Consider the following 22,082-nt stretch of genomic DNA (forward strand, 5'->3'; position numbering starts at 1 on the left):
ATATTCATTTTCCAAGGTGAAGAAGAGGGATGAGTGGTGCCCATGCTATTAAACACTTATCCCATGGTTCTGACTTAAGGATAGCCTTGGTATTTACATTTGTTTTACCTACAGCCCAATAATTAAAAATAAATTCGGCAGTGCGTTAGTATCCCAATATATCTCTCCTGGTGGGCTTAGAAAATCAATTCTGAGATTCTTTTGTTTTATATATTTTGTCAATATCTTTGTAGGCAGAAACTGAATTACAGAGAGCTACAATGGATGCTACCAGAACGAGTCGGCATCTGGAGGAAACAATTGACAATTTTGAAAAGCAAAAAATAAAGGACATAAAGGTAAAAAAAAAAAAGCATGCTGACAAGGCAGCACCGAGTAGTGGGAAGAATGCAGGTTTGGAGTTGGCTATCTTGGGTCATAGTCCAGGTTTTGCCCCTTACTATCTCAGTGCTAATTGCTACCTTTTGTAAGTCACTTTGTTTCTTTGTGCTTTAGTTTACTCATTTGTAAAAGGAGGGTGTTGGAATATAGAACTTTAAGGACTCCTCCAAACCTTTCTGTGACCCTGTGATTGTTAAGGTTTAAAAAATGCTTTTTTCAGAAGTCTTATTTCTACTTTCTAGGGATGTTAGGCTATAAAGTCATAATTCTATGAATTAAAAATATATGCAAGCTTTACAGTTATAGAAAGGCTTATTTCTGGAAAAGGAACTGTGAATCAAACCAGTATGTGTAATCTGCTTTTCCATAGAAATTATAATAAAGAGTTATGTTACTGACAGAGGTCCTGATGGCAAGTTTTTAATAGAAATAACCACAAATCAATTCTAAATTCTCTTAATATAATAAATCTTTTTCAAGTACAGCTATCTCAAACTGGATACAATAGCCAGATATATAAAATTGTATATATTATGATATGATGCTATACTTAGCTCTAATAAGCCTTCATACTTACTGCATATAGTATATCTGATAGACTATAACAAATCAAAAGAGCATAGAATTTAGAAGGGCCTCTTTGGAGAGATTTTTACAGGCACTTCTGAGATAACTTGGGAGGAGTCATATAGGAATTTATGGTCTTTTTAAGAAACTGATCCAGAAATGACTTTTCTTGCTTCATTTTATCATTGTAAGTTTCTTTGTAACAAGCACAATCATTTTCTTTCTTGACTTGCCATTGAATGGCTGGCACATGGTAAGTGCTTGTTGATTGATGGATTAGCATTAACACTTAACCAATCTGACATTTTCTAAAAGCAAATCTGCCTTTAAAAGAAACTAAATTTTGCGCTGAACTTTTAATATTTTAATCTCTCATTATGATGTAGCTTACCTTGTCAGAAGAAAGATTTATGGTTAAGTGGTCCCACTAGTAGCCAAATGGTTCTGAATCAATAAAATGGATCCTTTCTGTCTCAGCTAAGAGTCCTATACTTTGTTTTATAATGGCAGATTACAGTGGTCTCTAATACACCATCTCCCTCCCCCTTTTTATCATCTTTAAGAATTGAATAAAATGTATGAAGTAATGAGGCTTATAAAATATATATGTAATATATAATTATAATATGTAATGTATAAATTATGTATGTAAATTTAAATTACTGTTGTCCTTTACAACAACCCCTTTGAATGGCTTTTTGTTTATTCAAATGAAAATGCTATTGCTCAAAACATTTTGGGAATTTCTATTTTGGAACAGTTACCACACAGGAAAATTAGTCTCATTACTTTATAGCCAAACACTTCTTCCTGACTTTATTTCATTTTCTTTCCTGTTTCTCTTCCTGTTTTCCCTTCCCTCCTCTCCTCTTCCCCCCCCCATTATATTTCCTTTATATACCCTATCTTTGTCTTCCTCCTCCCTTGTTGGAATAGGTTAGAGAGGTAGAGACATAGGGAGGGTCCTGAGACACAAGATTAAGGAGAGTAGCCTATCCCAGGGGTGGGAATCTGAGGCCTCAAAGCCACAAGTGGCTGTCTAGGTCCTCAGGTGGTGCCCTTTGACTGAATCTAAACTTCACAGAACAAATCCCCTTAAAACTTGAACTCGGTCAAAAGGCTGCACCCAAGGACCAAGAGGGCCACATGTGGCCCCGAGGCCACAGGTTCCCCACCCCTAGTCTGTCCCATAAAGTAAACTAACTAAAGTAAGTTTATGTGTAGTGCTTGCCTGACAACTTTAAGTACAATAAGTTAGCAATTGGATGGAAGCTGTTTATCTGTTGTTGGATAATCTGCTTTGCAAATTATTCAGCGGTCCCTATTAGAGCCAGCCCAACTCCTATGTAGCTCTCCAAAGATAGCTCTCAACAGTGGTGGCAAGACAGAATAATTTTGTAGGGATTGGCTTCTGTTATTAGACTAGGAGCAAAGAACAGGGAGGAAGATTAATCCTAAAATAATTAGTTTTTACTTGAAGGACAGAACTGGGAACAGATACCTAAGTTAAGAAGTGGGAGTCTAGTTGCCTGACATGAACTAAGTTTAGAATCTTCCTTTCTTCAGCTGCTAACCAGTCATTCATAAGGCTTTTCATTGTTGTAAGAAGAGAACTAATTAAAAAATGGTGCTGAGAAGTTTTAAATACAAATATTAAAGTCTGCTTGCTCCTCCAGTAGAGGACCTATGAACATCTCCATTATTTTATATCTGAGTTGAATGTGGTTATACATTTTTAGTAAACTAGCTCCTTGTTATATAACTTCTTCTTTTCTGGCAAAAAAAATGTATTTTTAATCAATTTTCCTAGTTATAATTTCAAAACTCTTGCTTTTAAGATTTTGCCTTGTCTGTATGAACCCAAATACTGACAAGTAGTATATCACCTGCTGTGCTATTTTTTCTTTCAACTCCATGTACATAATTCTTTTCTCCCCACCTCCATTAGTAGAAATAATTAAATGTCAGTTGAACATATGAGAAAAAATAATTTTCAAACTTATAAGTCTTAGTGCAGTTTTAAGCTTTAATAGCTTCAGAGACATAAATGCTACAAAATTACAAAAAAAGTTTGAAAGTTAATTTAAATTTCTTTTAAACTTATTTTGCTTTGTGAATTTTGTATACTAAATATTTGGTTTTAATTTTAACAAGATAGGGCACCCTATCATTATGCCTTGCCCATGTAGAAAAGGTTGGATGCCATTTTTTCAGACTGATAGATTGGTAGAGGAGGATCTCTTGCTTGGCCATCAGTCACCTGATCTGTCTCCATTAGACTTTTTTTTTGTGGATTTATGTTAGAACTTTTACATATGCATCAAAACCTCATTCTTGGATAATTTTAAAGTTAGGATTACAAATGCAGTCCTTTCAATTACTGAGTAGCAGTAGCTGATGAACGTTTTTACAGAGTTCAAAAATCAACAAGAGTAAAAACACAAAAGGATGATTATGTTGAATTGTAATTTAAAAAAATCAATATTTTTCCAATTTAATCTTCCATATGGTTTTTGTAAGTTTATAGTATTTATACTTCTTAAGTTATTGAAGCTTAAAACTGCACTAAGATTTTTGGGACACTCCATATTTGTGAAATATCAGATGGTTAGAAAACTCAAAGAATAACTTCCTTTCCTTTAGTTTTTTGTTTGTTTGTTTGTTGCTTTTTTGGTGAGGCAGCCAGGCTTAAGTTACTTGTCCAGGGTCACACTGCTAGTAAGTGTCAAGTGTCTGAGGCTACATTTGATCTCAGGCCCTCTTCACTCCAAGATTGGAGCTCTATCAACTGTGCCACCTAGCTGCCCCCTTCTCTTCCTTTAAAAGAAAAAACAGTACCATAGATTATAACTTGCATGATTGTTATTTTGTTACTCCTTAAATTAGAGCTCCCTAGTCAGTAGATTAGAACCTATCAATTGATTAGCTTTAGCCCTAGCCTAAACAGATCTTTTATGATGGTTGCTGCTACAAGGGCCCTGTCTAGGGTGTGCAAGAATTCCCAGATGAGAGGTAGGGACCTTGTTCATTGAGGAATTTTATTGTTTGAACTCTTCTGTCTCTATTCAGAACATAACCAGAATGATCTCAAGGCTTCAGGCAAGTGAAAATTTGAGAATCACTGTTACCATAAAATCTTGGCAGTCTTCCACTTGTCTACGTAATATTAAAATTGATTTACACATTCTTGATGATATGGGGGTAGGGAAATACTATTGTTTTTTCACTCAGCTGTAATTCAGATTTGATAAATTTAGCTTTCTGTAGCTTCCACAGAAGACTTAATCCAGTGTATATCTGTGGCATGGAAATAGCTTCATATTTGAAAAGACTATGTGCCTGCAGAGCCTTGACAAACCCTCTGGCAGGTCATATGGTAAACTGGAATGTTCTTTCCGGTCACTTCCATCTCTCAATCATGGTGCTACAGTTCCAAGTGCAGCCCACTAGGGACTATTTGTCTGTGATCCAAGGACCGGCCTACTTAAGTCCTGAGAGGCTCATTCCCAGAAGGATGACCACCAGGTAATGAGGCTTTTCAACCATTGCAACTTGAGAAATACAGAGAAGCTGGGAGCTGTCTTTGAAAGAATACCTGGATGAAATCAAAGATCTTTTGTTGTGTCAAGGTATATTAAAAAACTGAACAAAAACATTTTCTGCTAGATTATAAGATTATAGTGATGGTAAATCTGCATATTTTTCAAGGACTTGCTTGGGAAATAGGGAGAGCAGAATGCCTCCTGTAAAGATTACTATAATCAAGTGATTATAGAGAATTGGGTAAAAAAAATGCAGAAGTAAAATTTAATAATGGTTTTAAAATATTTGAAAAGTTAACATAAGAAGGGTTTTTCCCTCTCCAAGAAATAGGCTTAAATTTTAACTTGAAATTTAGGTAAGATAAGGTTACCAACTCGTGAAACAATTTAAAGAGAGACTTGTTATCAAGGAAGACATAAGATCTCCATCTGTTGATGTATTTAAGAGTTGAATAAGTTCTCTTGAGTAGTTTAATCTTAGTCCTACGCTAGAGACTATAGGAGGCAACATCTGTAGTTTCCCTTCTAGATACATTATTTCCTTTACCTCTTCACATTGCTGCTGTGGCTGACTCTGTTACCTGTGCAGAATCTTATTATAGCCTAAAATAAGAGCAGCCAAGGTACAAGAATGTCCTTACCTTGGATTTTCTAAGGCAAATTAATCATATCCCTGTGTGGTTTTTTTTGTAAGACTCTCCTTACAAAGGAAAAAAATGGTTATGGTTATGGATTGGTCTGAATATAGGGTTTACTTTTTTCCTTAAAATCTGTGTTGTACATAACCTAAGTATAACCTATTACTACCTTTTATGCAGTCATCATTTTAAGAAGAATTGGAAACAAAGGGACAATAATCAAAATGACAGATTAAGAGAACAGTAGTAATAAAAATACCCTAAACATCTTTATTTGATGACTTGAAAGAAATAATTTTAAGTAAACATTTTAATATGGTAACTTTATGCAATTATTTTTCAGTGTGCATTTTTAAAACTTTCAAAGAGATCTCATTTTAGAGAGGTGCAGCCTATATTTAGGAAAATATGTTATTCATGAGGGAGAGTTGTCCTGCTGGCCACTATACATAACTAGGGATGTAGCCACTGTGTCTGTCCTTAAGCTTGGGAAATGAATAGAAGGCATTTCTGTCTATGCCCTTTATGAAAAGACTCATCGATTCTATAATGTTTTAAAGAAATATATTAAAGTTTTAATGTAGTGCTTTAATCAGTAACTGTAGAAATGTAATGGATTTCCCACCATGCATCCAGGACAAGCCAAAACTTTGTACCTCATGGTGAATAAAATGACTTGAGTTTGCATGTCTTTGCAAATGTTGGCAGTGTAGGTCACTTCCAACATGTAACAATGTAAGTATAATTTAGCAGGCCTCTAGATGATATTTACAACTGCAGATTACATTTTACATGATCCATTGATTCAACAGTGTCAAAGTATGTATAAAGCATGAACATAAAAATAATACTAGTTTTTGCATATGAAAATACTAATTACTCATAAATAACTCAAGTTATGTACCTTGTGCATAATAATAACATTTGTGTAACCTTTAGCAGAGTTAACTTCCACTAATGTGGAAATGCTCAGTTAACTTTATTTCCACACATATTCAAAATGTAGAGCCAGAAGTATAAACCTACAGTGTTCTTTGACTTTTTAAAGTTTAAAATTTTCAACTAAAACTTATCTTCTAAATTTTGATTGTACACACAAGTGACATCCCAGAGAAAAGAGAGGTATTTCCAAGAATAAACGCTAAGTTGTATTATATTTTTTAAAATATTTTTGCTCTACTTAATTGCATATCCTGCTTCATATAAGTCTGTTCTTGTATCTTAAAAGTGTTCAGTGTTGCTGAGGATTTTGTCAGTTAATACAACAGAATTTGAAAATAATTGCTTTCTTTTTATTCTGTCTTAGAGACTAAATAGATCATCCTCCTCTGCTTACAAGCCCTATAAGTTATTTTATGCAACAGAAAAATGTTTATATTTTGGGGCCTATGTTTACCTATGCATAGAAAGACAAAAGTTTATATAAAATGTAGATGTATACAAGTGACCAATTTCATGTATTAACTATAAAATATAATGTTAAAATTATATTTAAACTTAAACAGTGACACTATCCAAGGTCTGGGGTCTCCAGCCTGTCATTTGAGATCTTTTGAGTGATCTCCAAGACTAAAATTATATAGGTTCTTCCTATGGATTTCCCCAGTCTATACATGGGGAGATGGTAAGTGCTCAAGAAACTGCCCAAGTATAAGTATTCCCAAGCAGGTCCTGGAAAAATATGCAGATTTACCATCGCTGTAATCTTACAATCTAGCAGAAAATGTTTTTGTTCAGTTTTTTAATAAAATATACCTTGATACAACAAAAGATCTTTGATTTCATCTAGGTATCCTTTCAAAGACAGCTCCCAGCTTCTCTATATTTCTCAAGTTGCAGTGGTTGAAAAGACTCATTACCTGGTGGTCATCCTTATGGGAATGAGCCTCTCAGGACTTAAGTAGGCTAGTCCTTGGATCACAGACAAATAGTCCCTAGTGGGCTGCACTTGGAACTGTAGCACCATGATTGAGAGATGGAAGTGACCGGAAAGAACATTCCAGTTTACCATATGACCTGCCAGAGGGTTTGTCAAGGCTCTGCAGGCACATAGTCTTTTCAAATATGAAGCTATTTCCATGCCACAGATATACACTGGATTAAGTCTTCTGTGGAAGCTACAGAAAGCTAAATTTATCAAATCTGAATTACAGCTGAGTGAAAAAACAATAGTATTTCCCTACCCCCAGTATCATCAAGAATGTATAAATCAACTCTGATATAATGTAGACAAATGGAAGATTGCCAAGGTTTTATAGTAACAGTGATTCTCAAATTTTCACTTGCCTGAAGCCTTGAGATTATTCTGGTTAGGGTTAAGGTTAGGAAACTGGAGACAGAGTATTAGAGTCACCTAAATTTGGGGTGAGGAGGGGTAAATAATATTGTCATGTTTGAGGGAGTAATAGAAGATACTTGTTTAGTTAGGTAGAAGAGAGAAGAACTATGTTAGTAGGAACAGGTGCTTGAGGCATTAGAGGAAGGATGTGAAGGGCAAAGACTCAGCTGGGTGGGACTTGGTGGCTTCCTAAGGCAAAAAGTGTTCTGACATGTTAGTTATTTCCTCTCTATCTGACATCTTCACCCTGGTCCTTAGGAGTTCTGTCTGTGCCCTTGTGGTGAGCATGGGAAAATAAGCCTCTCACTGGGGCCACAGAAAACAGTTTGAGGAAGAGGCAACTTGTGAGGTAAGCTACTCTGACCTAATATCTTCCAATCTGTGGATATGTTAATAGAACAGAAGTAGGAGAATCATACTCTTTGTTGTGTTTGGTTTTGGAGGCCATTAGAGTGTGTCCAGAAGAGGATAGTCAGAATAGTGAAGTGGCTCAAAATCACGTTATTTGAGTATTTGTTAAAGGACCTACTTAGCCTGGAGAGAATTTATTATGGGTTAGGAAAAGAGAGAAGAAAGAGATATATAATAGCTATCTTCAAATATGTGAGGAGTTGTCTTGTGGAAGATGGAATAAACATTCTATTGTGAGGGCAAAACTAGGATCAAGGATAAAAGTTAGAAGGAGGTGAATTTCAGCTTATTAGAAGGACAGATTTTAAAACCACCAGTTATCTAAAAATGGAATAGACTTTCTTTTGATGTAATGAGTCCCTGTCATTACACATATTCAAGTGGAGGCTGGCCAAACATTTGGCAGTGATATTTTAAGGAAGTTTGAAGCATTGGGTGGATAGAGTTGAAACTAGATGATCTCTAAAGCCCTTTCCAACCCCTAAGTCAAGTCAACAAGCATTTATATTAAAGCACTAGGGATACAAAGAGAGGCAAAAGATGGTCCCTACCTCATAGGAACTCAAAATCTAATGGAGAATGCAACATGCAAACAACTATGTACAAACAAGATCTACAGATGTGTGTGTGTGTGTGTGTGTGTGCGTGTGTGTGTGTATGAAAATTAAAGATAATCACAAAGGAAAGCCACTAGCTGGTAGGTTTTTAGCTGAGACTTGAAGGATACTAGGGAGTCCAGGAGGCAAAGATGAAGAGGAAGAGAATTCAGGCATAGAATGTCATATATGAGGAAGAGCAAGGAAGTCAGTGTCACGTAGTGCATGAAGGGAAAGGGTCAAGGTGTACGAATTCTGGAAAGGTAGGATTCTTTTATTCAATAGGAGGACTTCTGGGTTTTGTTTCTGACTGCCATTTGACTTGCTAGGTGATACTGGATGGAGAAAGCTAGGTTGGTGTGGTAGGAGAGCCTGCTGTAGCTAGATTTTGAACTTAGGCACTGAAGTGTTAGAGCCAGTCAGTAGTTTCACACCCATTGCAGTCATCACTGTTGATAATGGCAGATAGCAGAAAAAATGGGGTCAGTATTTACTCTCAACAAGAAATATCTTTAAAACGAAGCAGCTATTTAAAATGACAGACAACTGAAATTCATAGCTGTAAGTGCTTATTTGTGGGACTATGCAGTGCAAACACGCACTGCCTGAGGTCGTTAATTGGCTCACATTAGGTACAATACCATAGAGGGGCAGTTGTCTTCAATTGTTACTGACCATTCAATATTTGCTGATAAGACAGCAGGATTTCAAATTACTATAGTTAGTATTCATGACTATAACATATGATATTATTGAGAAAACCATGTTTGTCTTTTTAATGACATAAAATTGCACTCCATAGTAGAGTAGTTTTTGGCTCTTGCAACTATTTAGAATAGGCAATTTTTCTAATATGTGAAAGTATCAAAGTAAATATAAGTGACAGGAAAGCTGCATTAACTACATCTTACTTTTGGGGGGGGGGAGGGAATAGGGTGAAGTGACTTGGCCAGGATCACACAGCTAGAAAGTGTCAAGTGTCTGATGTCTGAGGTCACATTTGAACTCAGGTCTTCCTGAATCCAGAGCCAGTGCTCTATCCACTGCACCACCTAGCTGCCGCACACACCTTACATTTGCAAGCATAAGAAGTTAAATCATAATACAGAACAATGTGCAATATTTATCTGAAAGACTGCCTAACATTTTTATAAATTATACAACAAACTTTAACAAACAGGGAGAGAATACATAATGTTGAGTTTTTAATTAGTGAAATTTTTATGTTAAATATTTTAATACAAACTATAAATCAAAAGATTTTAAATAAACCAAAATTAATTCTTCATCAATAAATGATTAGAGAATCCCTATTCTAGGTAAGCATTTAGATTCTCTGCTAAAATAGGCTAGACCAAAGGTTTTCCCTCTTAATTTTTTTAGCGCTCTATAACTGAACCAGGTGATAATGAACCTCAAGACAATTAATAAATATCAAAACTCAGCCAGGCTAAAGAAGAAAAAAAATCAAATGTGAACTACTCAGCCTCCAGAATAGAGTGCTATGAGTACTACCTCTGAACTGCTTATAAGCTATAGCCTATCAAAGTGGTAAAATGGTTTCCTTTTTTAAAAATCCTTCCAACTTCCTTCCTCCTCCAGTAGGTCAGTAAACCACTTTGAAATCTTGAAGATTTCCAGATTATACATCTGGAAGATACTACATCATCATAATTATGTGTTCTCCCTAGGCATATAGTCTCTCCTACCGTATTTATAATCTCATCCTATTAATTAAAGTCTGCATTGATGCAAAATGAAAATTTCCTAGAATGAAAAGGCAATGTTTTTCAAGCTAGGTGGACCCCATTTTACTGAACACACAGCCTTTATGCACAGTTCTGGTCACATCACTCCTTTGCTCAAAAATCTTAAATGGCACTTTATTGCCTACCAAGTTCAGACTTCTTTACTTGATAGTCATTCGTGACCCCTCATAATCTGGCCATCCTGACTTTTTCAACTTATACTGCTCCCATTTGTGTGCTCTATCCTGCCAACAAGACTACTTATTTTCTGTCAGAAACATTCTTTAAACCCCAACTTAACTTCCATCTTCTTGATCACGCATGTCAATAATGACTTTCCCCTTGCTAGGCCCTCATATTAACACTTTCTTTTACACTTCATTTATGCATTATTTTGCATCATATTTATCTGTATGTTTCATAGCCTTCTACCAGATTGTAAGCTCCTTGAGGAGCTGTATCTCATCTAAGCTTTGTAGCTTCCTTAACCCAATCCAGCCAGCATTTACTAAGCACAATGCCAAACTCTGGAGATACAAAGACCAACAAATCCTATCCTTAAGGATTATGTTATATATTGTATTATATTATTATATATTATATCCTTAATGGATCCCCTTTCTACTGGGGAATGTAGCATGTAAAAATTTTAATGTATGTGGGATAAACTGAAGAGGAAGAGGGCACTAAGAACTAGGGAAATCAGGAAAGGCCTCTTATAGAAAATAGTGCATGACCTATGCCATAAAGGAAAAAGCTAAAGAGTCTTACGAGGCAGAGATAAAAAAAAGAGTGCATTCCAGGGAGGGGAAGCAAAGGGAACAGGCATTATTGAATACCAGCTGTGTGCCAGGCACTGTGTCAAGTGCTTTACAAATATTGCCTCATTTGATCCTCACAATAACCCTGGGAGGTAAATACTATTATTATCCCCATTTTACAGTTGAGAAAACTAAGACAGACAGACTTTAAGTGATTTACCCAGGGTCACACAGCTGGTAAATGTTTGAGGGTCGATTTGAATTCAGGATGTCCTCACTGCAATCCAGTGCTTTATTCACTACACCACCTAAGTGCTGTTCCAGGCATGGGGTACATGTCTGTACAATAGCAATGAGAGACAAGAGATGGAATACTGAGTTCTAGGACTAGCAGGTAGGCCAGTTTGAATTGTGTGAAGAAGAGTAATGGTCAGTAAGCTTGGAAAGTTAATATTCAGTTTAAATTGTGAAGGGCTAAACTTAGGAATTTAAGATTGTTGCATTGGAACTTCACAGTTACCTTGGGAGGTAGGTACTATAGACATTATTATCCCATTATTCTAGATGAAGTAAGAGGTTATATGACTTGCCTAAGGTAACACAATCAGCAGGCATTTGTTAAATGCCTACCATTATGTGTCACTCACTGTCCTAAGTGCTACAGATACAAATGCAATGAATAAAACAATCCCTACTCTACATATGTGGCATGGAACAGAGTACATAGATTAGTGTGGTACCTCTTATTTGGCTTGTGTTCTCATTGCCAGCTGAAAACATTTTGTTAGATACAGGTAGAAGTGCTGACCAAAACCAAAAGATAAAAGGAATAGCAAGTGGAGGTAATATTCGGACAGCTCCCATACTAATTTAAAAGTTAACATTTAAATCATCCCAGTTCCCCAACGTGTTCTCAGCAACCATCTCAGTATTTCACAAAATGTTTAAGAAACAAAATTTGGCTTTAATAATTGTAGATTAACATGATTGAATAAAATTCCACTCCTCTTTTTAGAATATATTTTCAGAATTTATAACAATTGAAATGCTATTCCATGGCAAAGCTTTAGAAGTCTACACTGCTGCCTACCAAAATATACAGAAGATTGATGAAGAAGAAGATATAGAGGTAAGAGTATTTATTAATACATAAGCCCATTTCTTTCATTAATCTGAAGGTATACTGAAATTTTCATGATGATTATAGTGTTTTAAACAAAAGCATGGTAGATGTGATGATAATTTGCATATCACAGCATTGCTACCCCACATCCCTTCTTTCTTTGTATTCTTAAATTGTGCACCTCTCGTGAACTACAAACTCTTTATAGTTTTTAATTTTAGATGGCTTCTCCCACCAGATTGAAACCTCCTTAGTGTCAGATGTTTTGTTCATCTCTGCATCTCCCTTAGCACCTAGCCTAGTGCGTCAAATACAGGCTCTAAAGATTTTGTTAAATTAACATTGAATTTTCCATGTAATCAGAGAGACTTGAACTCTACCAATGAATCTAGCAGTGTAGGTCTTGTTTATAAGGTAAAAAGCAGGATAAATGCCTTGTCATTTTTGCTTTTCAAATTGTAGATGGTTAGGTTGAGTCTTAGCAGTGATTTTACAATTATTAATTACTAAGTGAAACTTATAAATAAGGCAGTATTGTTGTATGGGAAAGTAAAAGTGAAAATCCTCTACTCCCATTCCTCATTTTGGCATGGAAATGAGTTCTCACAGGTCCCGTGATAGAAAAACCTTTCATGTCAGTACCACCCTAGGTAAATTCAGAGGGATTAATTACAAAAAGATGGCTGCCAGGCAATGGGGTAACTTGCCATTCTACTAAAGAAGGAGCAATTCCATGCATTACACACATTAGTAGAATTACTGATCATAGATTGTGCTGGAGGGAACCTTGGAGGTCATCTAGCCCAAACCCCTCATTTTACAGATGAGAAAACCATGGCACTCTTGGTACAGTGACTTGCCCAGAATCCAATGGCCAAACTAAGATTTGAATACAGGTCCTCTAACTCCAAATCCAGCACCCTTTCCACTGCATCATGCTGTCTTACATTTTTGAAGGATTGCAAAAATTAGGCTTGTTTTAGAAGTGTCTCTTTTGAATATTTATAAATACTACTTAGTTAATAGTACATGGCAACTAAATTTCCACTGAAACCAAGCTATCAACAAGCAAAGCAGAACTAACAATTTACCTAGATGATTTTGGCAAACGAAAAATCTTGTTTCTCCAAAGATATATGTGTCCTTTTATCCACGCTGTGTCTGTTTCAAATAAACTATACTTTCAATATATAACCCTTAACTTCAATAAAATAAACTGGGTTTTTTTAAGAGTTTCTCATAGAACTGCTTTAATGTTGAGTTTTCTTTTATCTTTTAGCCAAACCTTTTGGTAGGTTATACCCGTGCTTAAAAATTTTTGCTAAGAGCACCTTAATAGTTATGGTAGAATGGATAGAGGGTAGATTTTAGAAACAGCACCAGGGTCCAACTCTTGCCTCTGACATATACTGGCAAACTTAGCCAGGGTTACATAAACTCTCAGTGGCCCCAGTAAACTCTTATATTAAGACTAATTGCAGAACATTTGCTGCTCTGCATTGGCAGAGGAAGCATCCCCATTGAAAGCTATCTAGATTTATTAAATTTACAGGATTGGAAGTACATTTTGGGGGAGGGAAAGATAAACCCTGACAGAACTTAGAGGATAGCACTAAAATGTTTTATAAATAATCCAGTTATCCATGAGTGGATCCAAGAAGACAGACTTTAGGTTTCCCTGCCCTCCACTGTGTTGGGTCTCAAGCTAACTGAACAATAAACTAAAATCAAGAGGAGGCTAGAGAGCAAACTAATGCAAGGGTACGTATCTGATTGTTTGCGTATGACTATATTACAAAGTTGGGTTTGGGGCGAGGTGGTGTTTGTTTTAAGCTTTCTAGCTTCTAAGTTAAAATTCCTGTCAATATTTTAATTAATTATGAGGGAGCTTAATTTTCAGTAAAACTTTAGTGGATTAATGTATTTGTAATTTTGAATCATAGCTCTCCATCAATTATTTCTTCATTTACTCAGCTAGAATAAGTTTTGTGCCAAAAGTTATGAAGTTCCTTCAATATTTCCACAATATCATTTAGCGAAATTAGCAAGAGTAGCCAAACTGACAATTGCAAAAGTCACACTGTTAAAAAGGCATCAACCATTCGGTGCTTAGCATGTACCTTCAGATATCACAAACCTGCCTTGACTGTTGGGGACCTAGTTACCATAAATAAACCCTTCCTGAACCTTTGTTTTATTTTCAGTTGGCTTGCTTTCAGATTAATGAGTTCAGCGGTTATTATCCTGCTTCTTAAAGCAACTCATTTTTAGTGTCCTAAATCTTTCAGGCTTAAAGGGATGCCTTTGAAGTATGAAATTTAGTTATTTCTTGGATAAGTCTGTTATTTGTGTACTTATTTCCCCTGCTAAAAAGCTCCATGTTGCTCAAATCTGTATCGCCTAATGAGGCCTGATTTATTTCTTGCACATAGTAGGTGCTCAGTGAACATTAATTGAATTAACAAATGCTTATACCATTTATAATTCTGATCTTCAAGCATAATTCTTCAATCTTAATCTTTCAAAAATGAAGTCTTAATCTAATGCGTTGATAGCTTTTTAAAAAAATACATCATTCATGCCTTTATCTAAAGTAGTAGACTAAGGAATCTCCTTAACTAAGGAGGAACTTTTCATCTTCATGTATAAATTTTTTTATCATTGTAATAGATTTTTCGGAGCTCTCTTTATCCACCTGACTATTCAACACGTTTAGATATTGTTCGAGCAAACTCAAAATCTCCTCTTCAGAGATCTATTTCTGCCAAGTGTGTATCTGGAACAGGACAGGTAAGCTAAAACCAAAGAATCAGTAAAAATTTTAGATATTAAAATGGAATGAGGTAGTATTTTAAGGACTTTACCAACCTTAAAAAATTAATATTATAAATTTGATTCTTAATCGTTTACATAAAGTATATCTGTTAAATGACCAGCATGACTTTGGACAAATCATTTAACCTCTCAGAACCTCCATTTCTTCACTGAAAAAATATAACTTTGAACTTTACATGAGAGGTAATACAGAGCCACTGAAAATTTCTGAATTTTCAGAAATAACTTTGAAAGGGCAAGGCATACTCTAGCAGGAGTATAAAGGATAGTTATAGGGCCAAGTTGATGAGGATAATACTAAGGTAGAAGTAGTGAAAATAAAGGAGTCAACAATGTGAAACATTATGGTGGTAGAATCAACACGACTTGCTAACTGATTAGATGTAACATAGGAAAAGATAATGCCAAGGTTTTGACCGTTGGATGAATAGTAGTATTGTAGACAGAAACAATAAAGGAGAAACATGGGCAGGGAGAAAGAACATCTCAGTTTGGCATATAATGAGTTTGAGGTGATGGTGGGCATCCAAGTAGTGTACCTCGAGACAGTTCTAGATGTAGGATAATACAGTGGAAAGAGTGCTGGATTTGGAGCCAGAGGATTTGCATTCAAATCTTAGCTCTGCCACTTATTACTTTTGCCACTTTACGTCCCAGTCCCTGTTTTCTCATCTGTAAAATGGGCATCAAAGGGGTTTACACCAAATGACATCTTAACTCCTTATCAACTTAGATATGTAGTCTTGTGTGTCTGGAGCTCATAAGATTTGGGAGTCACCTTCATAGGAATTTCTAATAGAGGAAGTAAATGTAAAAGTAAATTAAATTCAAGTCTACAAAGAAAGAAGGAAAGAGGTCCCTGGACAGACTCTTGTAGAACACTCACATTAAGGAACTGGGAAGAGGATGAATCGGCAAAGGAGTCAGAGAAAGATCTGTTAGAAAGGGAGGAACAAGAGCATGGTATTGCTGAAACCAAAAGAGAAGACAAATCAACAAGCATTTATTAAGCTCAGCACCTGCTATGTGCCAATAAATGTGCTGGGGACACAGAAAAAAAAAACTAAAAATGTACAAAAAAGTCTATAAAGGATACAAAATAAATGTAAGGTAGTTAGGAAAGAAGAGAACTACGTAGCAATAGATCAGGAAAGGCTTTGTGTAGAAAGTGCTTGAGTTAAGCCTTAAAGGAAGTAAGGGATTCTGTTGAGGCAAAGATGGAAAAAGTACATTCTAGACATGGGGAACAGTGCGAAGGTGCCAGAAGATGGAAAGTTGAGTTTTGTCTTCGAGGAATACAAGCCAGGCTGGACCAACTTTGTGGGAAGGAGAATAATGTGTAGTAAGGCCAGAAAGATGGGTTGGAGTCAGGGCTTTAAAAGCCAGTTTTCAGTTTTTCCTAGAGAGAATAGAGAACCACTAGAGTCTGAATAGGAGAATGCAATGGTCAAGACTACACCTAAGGAAAATCATTTTGGCAGCAGACTACTAGAATGAGATAGGCTTGAGGCAGAGATATTACTTAGAATGTCATTACAGTTAGTCTAGGCAGGATGTGATGAATGCCTGAACTAAGGTGGCAGCAGTGTAAGTAGTTTGGAGGTGGATACAAGAGAGGTAGAAATAGCAAGTTTTGGCAACTGATTGGACATGTGTAATGAGGGAATACGAGTTGAGAATGACATCCAGGTTATGAACCTATGAGACTGTGAAAGAACATGGTCCCATTGACAAAAATAAGGAAAATCTGTTAAAGGGCAGGCTTTGGGGGGAAAGATTTTGAGTTCTGTTTTGCACGTGTTGAGTTTGATACATCCGTGAAATATCCAATTTAATTATCCAATATGAAAAAATTGTCAATTTAGTCAAAAATAACATGTCAAGGATTGAGGAATGGGAAAAGGTCATTCAGTTTTGTTAGCAAAAAGATGATTAGTGATATCTGAGTGGAGTTTCAGTAGAATAATAGGAGTAGAGGCCTTATTATAAGAAGACAGTAACTAGTAAGGAAGTAGAAGCACTGAGCTCAGGAAGTGTTTTTGACAAGTTTAGTGATGAAGAGAAGGAGAGAAATAGGATAGTAGCTAAATATAAATCTAAAGAAAAGGTTGTTTTAGGGTTGGGGGAGGAGGGAAGGATATGAATAAGTTTATAAGCACATAGGAAGAAGCTAGTGGAGTAGATAATGAAGACAAGTGAGAGATTGTCACTGGTAGAGGAAGATTCTGGAGGAGGTAGTAATGAATAGGATCAAGTGATTTGCCTGAAGGAATAAAGATGCGTCTTCTGGGATGAGAGATGAAAATGCTGAGTTTGAGGAAAACTGGAGTCAGAAATATGGAGGCATCAGATGGCCAATCTTTCTAGTTGAGGCTATTTTTACTTCTTGGTGGCTTGGAGTTTTGTGGGCATGGAAGATTTAGAAATTAAGAGGGAAAGATTGGAAGGATTGAGTGATCATCAACAAAATGTAATTGCAAAGCCGTTACAGAGACTGTACAATTCTAAGAGATCCTGAACCTTGATGTGGGTGAGAGGAAAAGGTATTCATTGAAATTGAGATCAAGTTTTTAGATAAGTCATTCACAGCAATAGTGAAGCCTCTAGGGATATGGCAAGGAATGAGGGTAACCATGAGTCATCCACCAAACTCACCAAAAATGTTGTCACCTGGAAGTTGGTAGATGACAGCCACAGCAGTGGGGAGAATAGTAAATACAAATTGCATAATATCAAAAGATTTTAGGTTATTAAAGGATAGATTTTAAAAGGACTGGATTTAGATGAAACGGCCCTATTATTTTTTTAAATTTAGAGTATATAGCAGCACTTTTGTAGTTGCAAAAAAAAATAAAAACAAAGTGAGTATTCATCAGTTCATCAATGGTTCATCACATCACTGACTACTGATATATGAATGTAATGGAATATTAATGTACCATAAGAAATGATGGCCAGGAAGGACTCAGAAGTTTGTGAAGAACTTTATGAACAGATTCAAAGCTAAGTAACCAGAGCCAAGAAAATTGTTTATTCAATGTACACAATTAACACAAAGGAAAACAACACTGAAAGGCATGAGATCAATTTTGACTTAAGAGGAACTACAATAAAAATCATAATTCTATACTCAAAGGCATGATGGATTTGCAGGTACAAGAATACATCAAGATGTTGGTTTGTTTTACTTAACTTTACTGCTCAGTGGCTGTGGTTCAGTGAGAAATGCCAGTGATTTTTTTTTTAAGCATCGATATTTTTTTCAAATTAAAAACAAAATTATGGTCTGAAATTACATTAGGGAGCAAAGAGTATTCCCACCCACCCAAGTGAGTTCCACTTGGGTATTGCAAAAGATATGAGAAAGCCAGGTCTTAGTTAAAGAAGTGGAAACCATGTTTATTAAAAAGTTTGAGGATATAAGGACATTTGATAATAGAAGTGGCCAAGAGGTATTACATCTTCCAGTGAAATGTATTGTTAACAGTGGTTCTTAACCTTTTTTGTGTCACGGACACCTAAGGCAGTCTGGTGAAGCTTATGGATCCCTTCTCAGAATGTTTTTAAAATAAAATTTAAATTTTACATATAAAATAGCTACACACATAATAAAATGTTTTCATGTTATAGGTTTGTGTGTATGTAATATAAATTTTTAAAGCAAAATAAAATGCATGTGATTACAAAGAAAACCAATTTTACTGAAAATTACCAAAGTGGAAGAAAAAAAACCACACAGGTTAACAACTCCTGGGCCAAGGAAAATTGGGTCTAGGGTAGATTAGGGCTTCTGAAAAGAGATGAAAGTTTCGATATGAGTTAATCATCCCCCAAATTTGAAGTAGATTTTGTAATGCCTCTGCAGTTTCATTCCTCAGTTGAGATACAGGGTAGAATAAAAGCTCATGATGGATAAGTAATTATTCTCATTTGTCTTCATCCTCAGTGCAAAGCACACAGCCCCACACAGGGTAGACGTAAATGTTTATTAAAATTTGGGTCTCCAGGTAGGAAAGCTGGAAGACAGATGGCTGGCTGTTCAGATGGGGGCCACTTTGAGCTCTCTATTCTAGAATCAAGTCTTTTACATTAAAAAACATTAAATATTTCTTAAAAATTGCTTTGAGAGCCACTGTGACATAGTAAATAGAGGGACATACTCAAAGACAGGAAGAACTGGGATAAAGTCCTGCCTCATGGGCAGTAGATGATTAACCTCTTAATACTCTGAGAACTCCAGACAACCCCTAAAATGATAAGTCAACAAACATTTTTTAAGTGCTCACATGCCAAGTGGTGGAGCTGCAAAGAAAAGCAAAGTATGTTCCTTGCTGTCAAAGAGCTATCAGAGGAGCCAATATGCAAATAAGATATATACAGGGTATATTGAAGGGCATTTTAAATTTAGAAGGCAGTTAAGTTAATGTTATAAATGTGGAACTATATATGTGTAGAGTTTCCATGGGAGTTAACCATACCAATAAAATCACAGGTCCTATCTCAAAATATAAATGTTTTTTAAGTGGAAAAGAACATAAAGTTTCATATAGCAATTAACTTTGTTAATTTGTATTTTTGGTAAAAAAAATTAAGTGATGAAAGATAAGACTTCATGATATGGTCTTTTTCTTTGTGAATTGGAAGGTTTGTATTTGCTGATGGTTATTAAGTTTATATTAAAAATATCACAAAAAGTTTGAACATGTAGTAATTAAATTACATGTAACCTAAACAAGCACAAAATAAGATGGTCTTTGATAGTGATTTTGAAGTCAGTATTCACTCCTATTTTAATCTCTGTGCTTATCCAGGTTATCATGGTGGTATGCTGATACTTTAATTTTAAAAAGTATTTATCCCAATTACACAACTTTTGACTGACATTTATAATGATGTGCTATAAGATTAATTTTTCAAAGGTACAATTCTACTTAGAAACTTTAATGTTTTGTTTGCTTCTGTTGATATATGAAAATGGTGGTTTTTGTTTTAGTTTTTGGTTTTTTTCCCCTTTTTAGGCAATTGGGGTTAAATGACTTGCCCAGGGTCACACAGCTAGTAAATGTTAAGTGTTTGCTCTGAGGCCAGATTTGAATTCAGGTCCTCCTGTCTTCAGGGCCGGTGCTCTATCCATTGAGCCACCTAGCTGCCCCGAAAATGGTGTTTTCAAGTCTTCAGTAATGAATTATGGGCTTAGAAAAAAGCTTAACAGCTTAAAAACTTTATTTCTGTGATTTTTAAATGTATTGGATTCTACAAGAATATTTCATTAGAACAAAAATTAATCCATCCTTTTAGAATGTATTTATCTTTACAAACTCTTTCATGTATTCTTCAGGCTAAGGCAGCACTAATGCTTTTGCCCCACAGCCCACTGTAAAGTCCTCTGTCATATAACTTCATCTTATTTTTTCATGCTTCATATCATAGTATCATAGTCCTTTTCATCACAAAACATGACTTTATTGTAGACTAAGTTATAAGAGCTACAACCCTTTTAAAGTTCAAGGATCCTGAAAAAAAGATTAATCAGTATTCAGATAAAAAATAAATGATTTATGTTAAACTTCATTTTTAGCAGATTCCCACCAGTCGGATAAGAAAAGATCGACAAGATGATGACGAAGAGGATGATGATGAATTAGAAGTTACAGAGGAAGAAAATTAATTTTATATGTGCTTTTTAACAGTTTCCCTCAAAATCATCAAAACTTCAATTTAGACCATCAATTGTTAAAATTTTAAAACTAGGCAACAAGAAACTAATATATGTATACACACACACATAATATATATATATACACACACACACACACACACACACACACCATTAACAAATATTTCAAAGAATCTAAAGTTTCAAAAAGCAAATGGCTTTTGAGGAATTATCCCCAGAATGGAATGTAATTAAATTTCAGTAGTCCCAAAATTAAGTAGCTAAAATAAAATTTAAGATCTACCACCAGATTCATTCTTTTACCCAAGGTTATGGTATTTGTTGGATTATCTTGAAAGCTGTCTTTCAGATGTTGTCATATCACACAGACAAATGACAATTGCCAAAAGAACTATATCACTTTCTCTTGGTTTTGTATATAGGGAACAGTTTCCATGCCTTCATTAAAAAAACTGTATCAGTTAAAATTCCTTCAGAATCATTCTGATAAATTAATACCATTCCATAAATTACTTAAATGCAGTTGCTTTACTTATTATTTGCCAAGTCAGATCTACCTTAATAGTCAAAGCCCATAATAAGCCAAGAAATTAGAAGGCAAAGGAAATTGGTTGTATTTTTATATATTCCATGAAACATGAAAGGGATAAGATTGTTAAAAGGGTGAAAAAATGGAGCAGCCTTTGTGAATTTCAAATAGCAATTATTACAATGTGTGATCCTGACTTTAGAGAACCTACTATAATGCCCCATAGAGAGGCACAAGCCACTAGGAAAAGGAAGTCTGAAATTGTATTAGGATTTCTAAATACTAAAATTTATTCTCATTAATTACTGATTCTTATACCCAGAAATAATCAAGTTGGAGACATTTGAATCATAGGATTTTGGGGTATGTCTGTGACATTTTTTCACTTCCAGGATTTCCTTCTGGGAAAACATTTATAATCTTCATATTATTTCATTGATTCAGACAAGCTAATTGTGAAATTTATTTCCTTTGGAATGCCAGAAAACCAACTATTCACAAGACATAAAAATAAAGACTTTACAGAAACTATGTTGGTTTTGTGATTTAATTTTTAATAAAGGTACTGCTTCTAAATATTGCAATTAGTATATAATCATTCATATATTTTTAATAATACCACTGTAAATTAGCTACTATAAAGATGTTAAAAAGTTGAAATAATCTGGTATGTAGTACTAAAGATATGTTAGCCAGTTACATATGGAAGGTTCTCTTCTATCAGAACTCTACTAAATAACATTGCTTTCTTTTCTACATATCTAAACAGTAGAGTTACTTCCCTCTGCCCCACATGACCTTCCATTTTAAAAAATATCATTAACATCAAGAACTTAAGAATTCTGCATTTCAGAACCCTGTGAACGAGTTTCCTATTTAATATCTGAGGCTATATCAAGCTATTCCATTCTTTTCAAAACTAGTGCCTCAAAATTC

General features: G+C 35.2%; 1 protein-coding gene across 4 annotated transcripts in view; it reads left to right on the forward strand.

The window, feature by feature from the left end:
• Positions 1-21,677, forward strand: part of CIBAR1 (CBY1 interacting BAR domain containing 1) — a 40,661-nt gene extending 18,984 nt beyond the window's left edge. For 2 of the 4 annotated variants that reach the window (XM_020972896.2, XM_020972899.2), the window contains exons 6-9: positions 234-338; positions 11,998-12,111; positions 14,776-14,895; positions 20,519-21,677. In XM_020972896.2, the coding sequence (XP_020828555.1) occupies positions 234-338; positions 11,998-12,111; positions 14,776-14,895; positions 20,519-20,608 (429 nt within the window). In that variant the 3' untranslated portion in view covers positions 20,609-21,677. The remainder of the gene's footprint in view (positions 1-233; positions 339-11,997; positions 12,112-14,775; positions 14,896-20,518) is intronic. The other 2 variants (XM_020972898.2, XM_078153661.1) reach the window with 2 other exon arrangements.
• The last annotated feature ends 405 nt before the right edge of the window (positions 21,678-22,082 follow it).

This window comes from Phascolarctos cinereus, unplaced genomic scaffold (genome assembly GCF_003287225.1).
Source record: "Phascolarctos cinereus isolate Bilbo 61053 unplaced genomic scaffold, phaCin_HiC Scaffold_4;HRSCAF=312, whole genome shotgun sequence".
NCBI lineage: Eukaryota > Metazoa > Chordata > Mammalia > Diprotodontia > Phascolarctidae > Phascolarctos > Phascolarctos cinereus.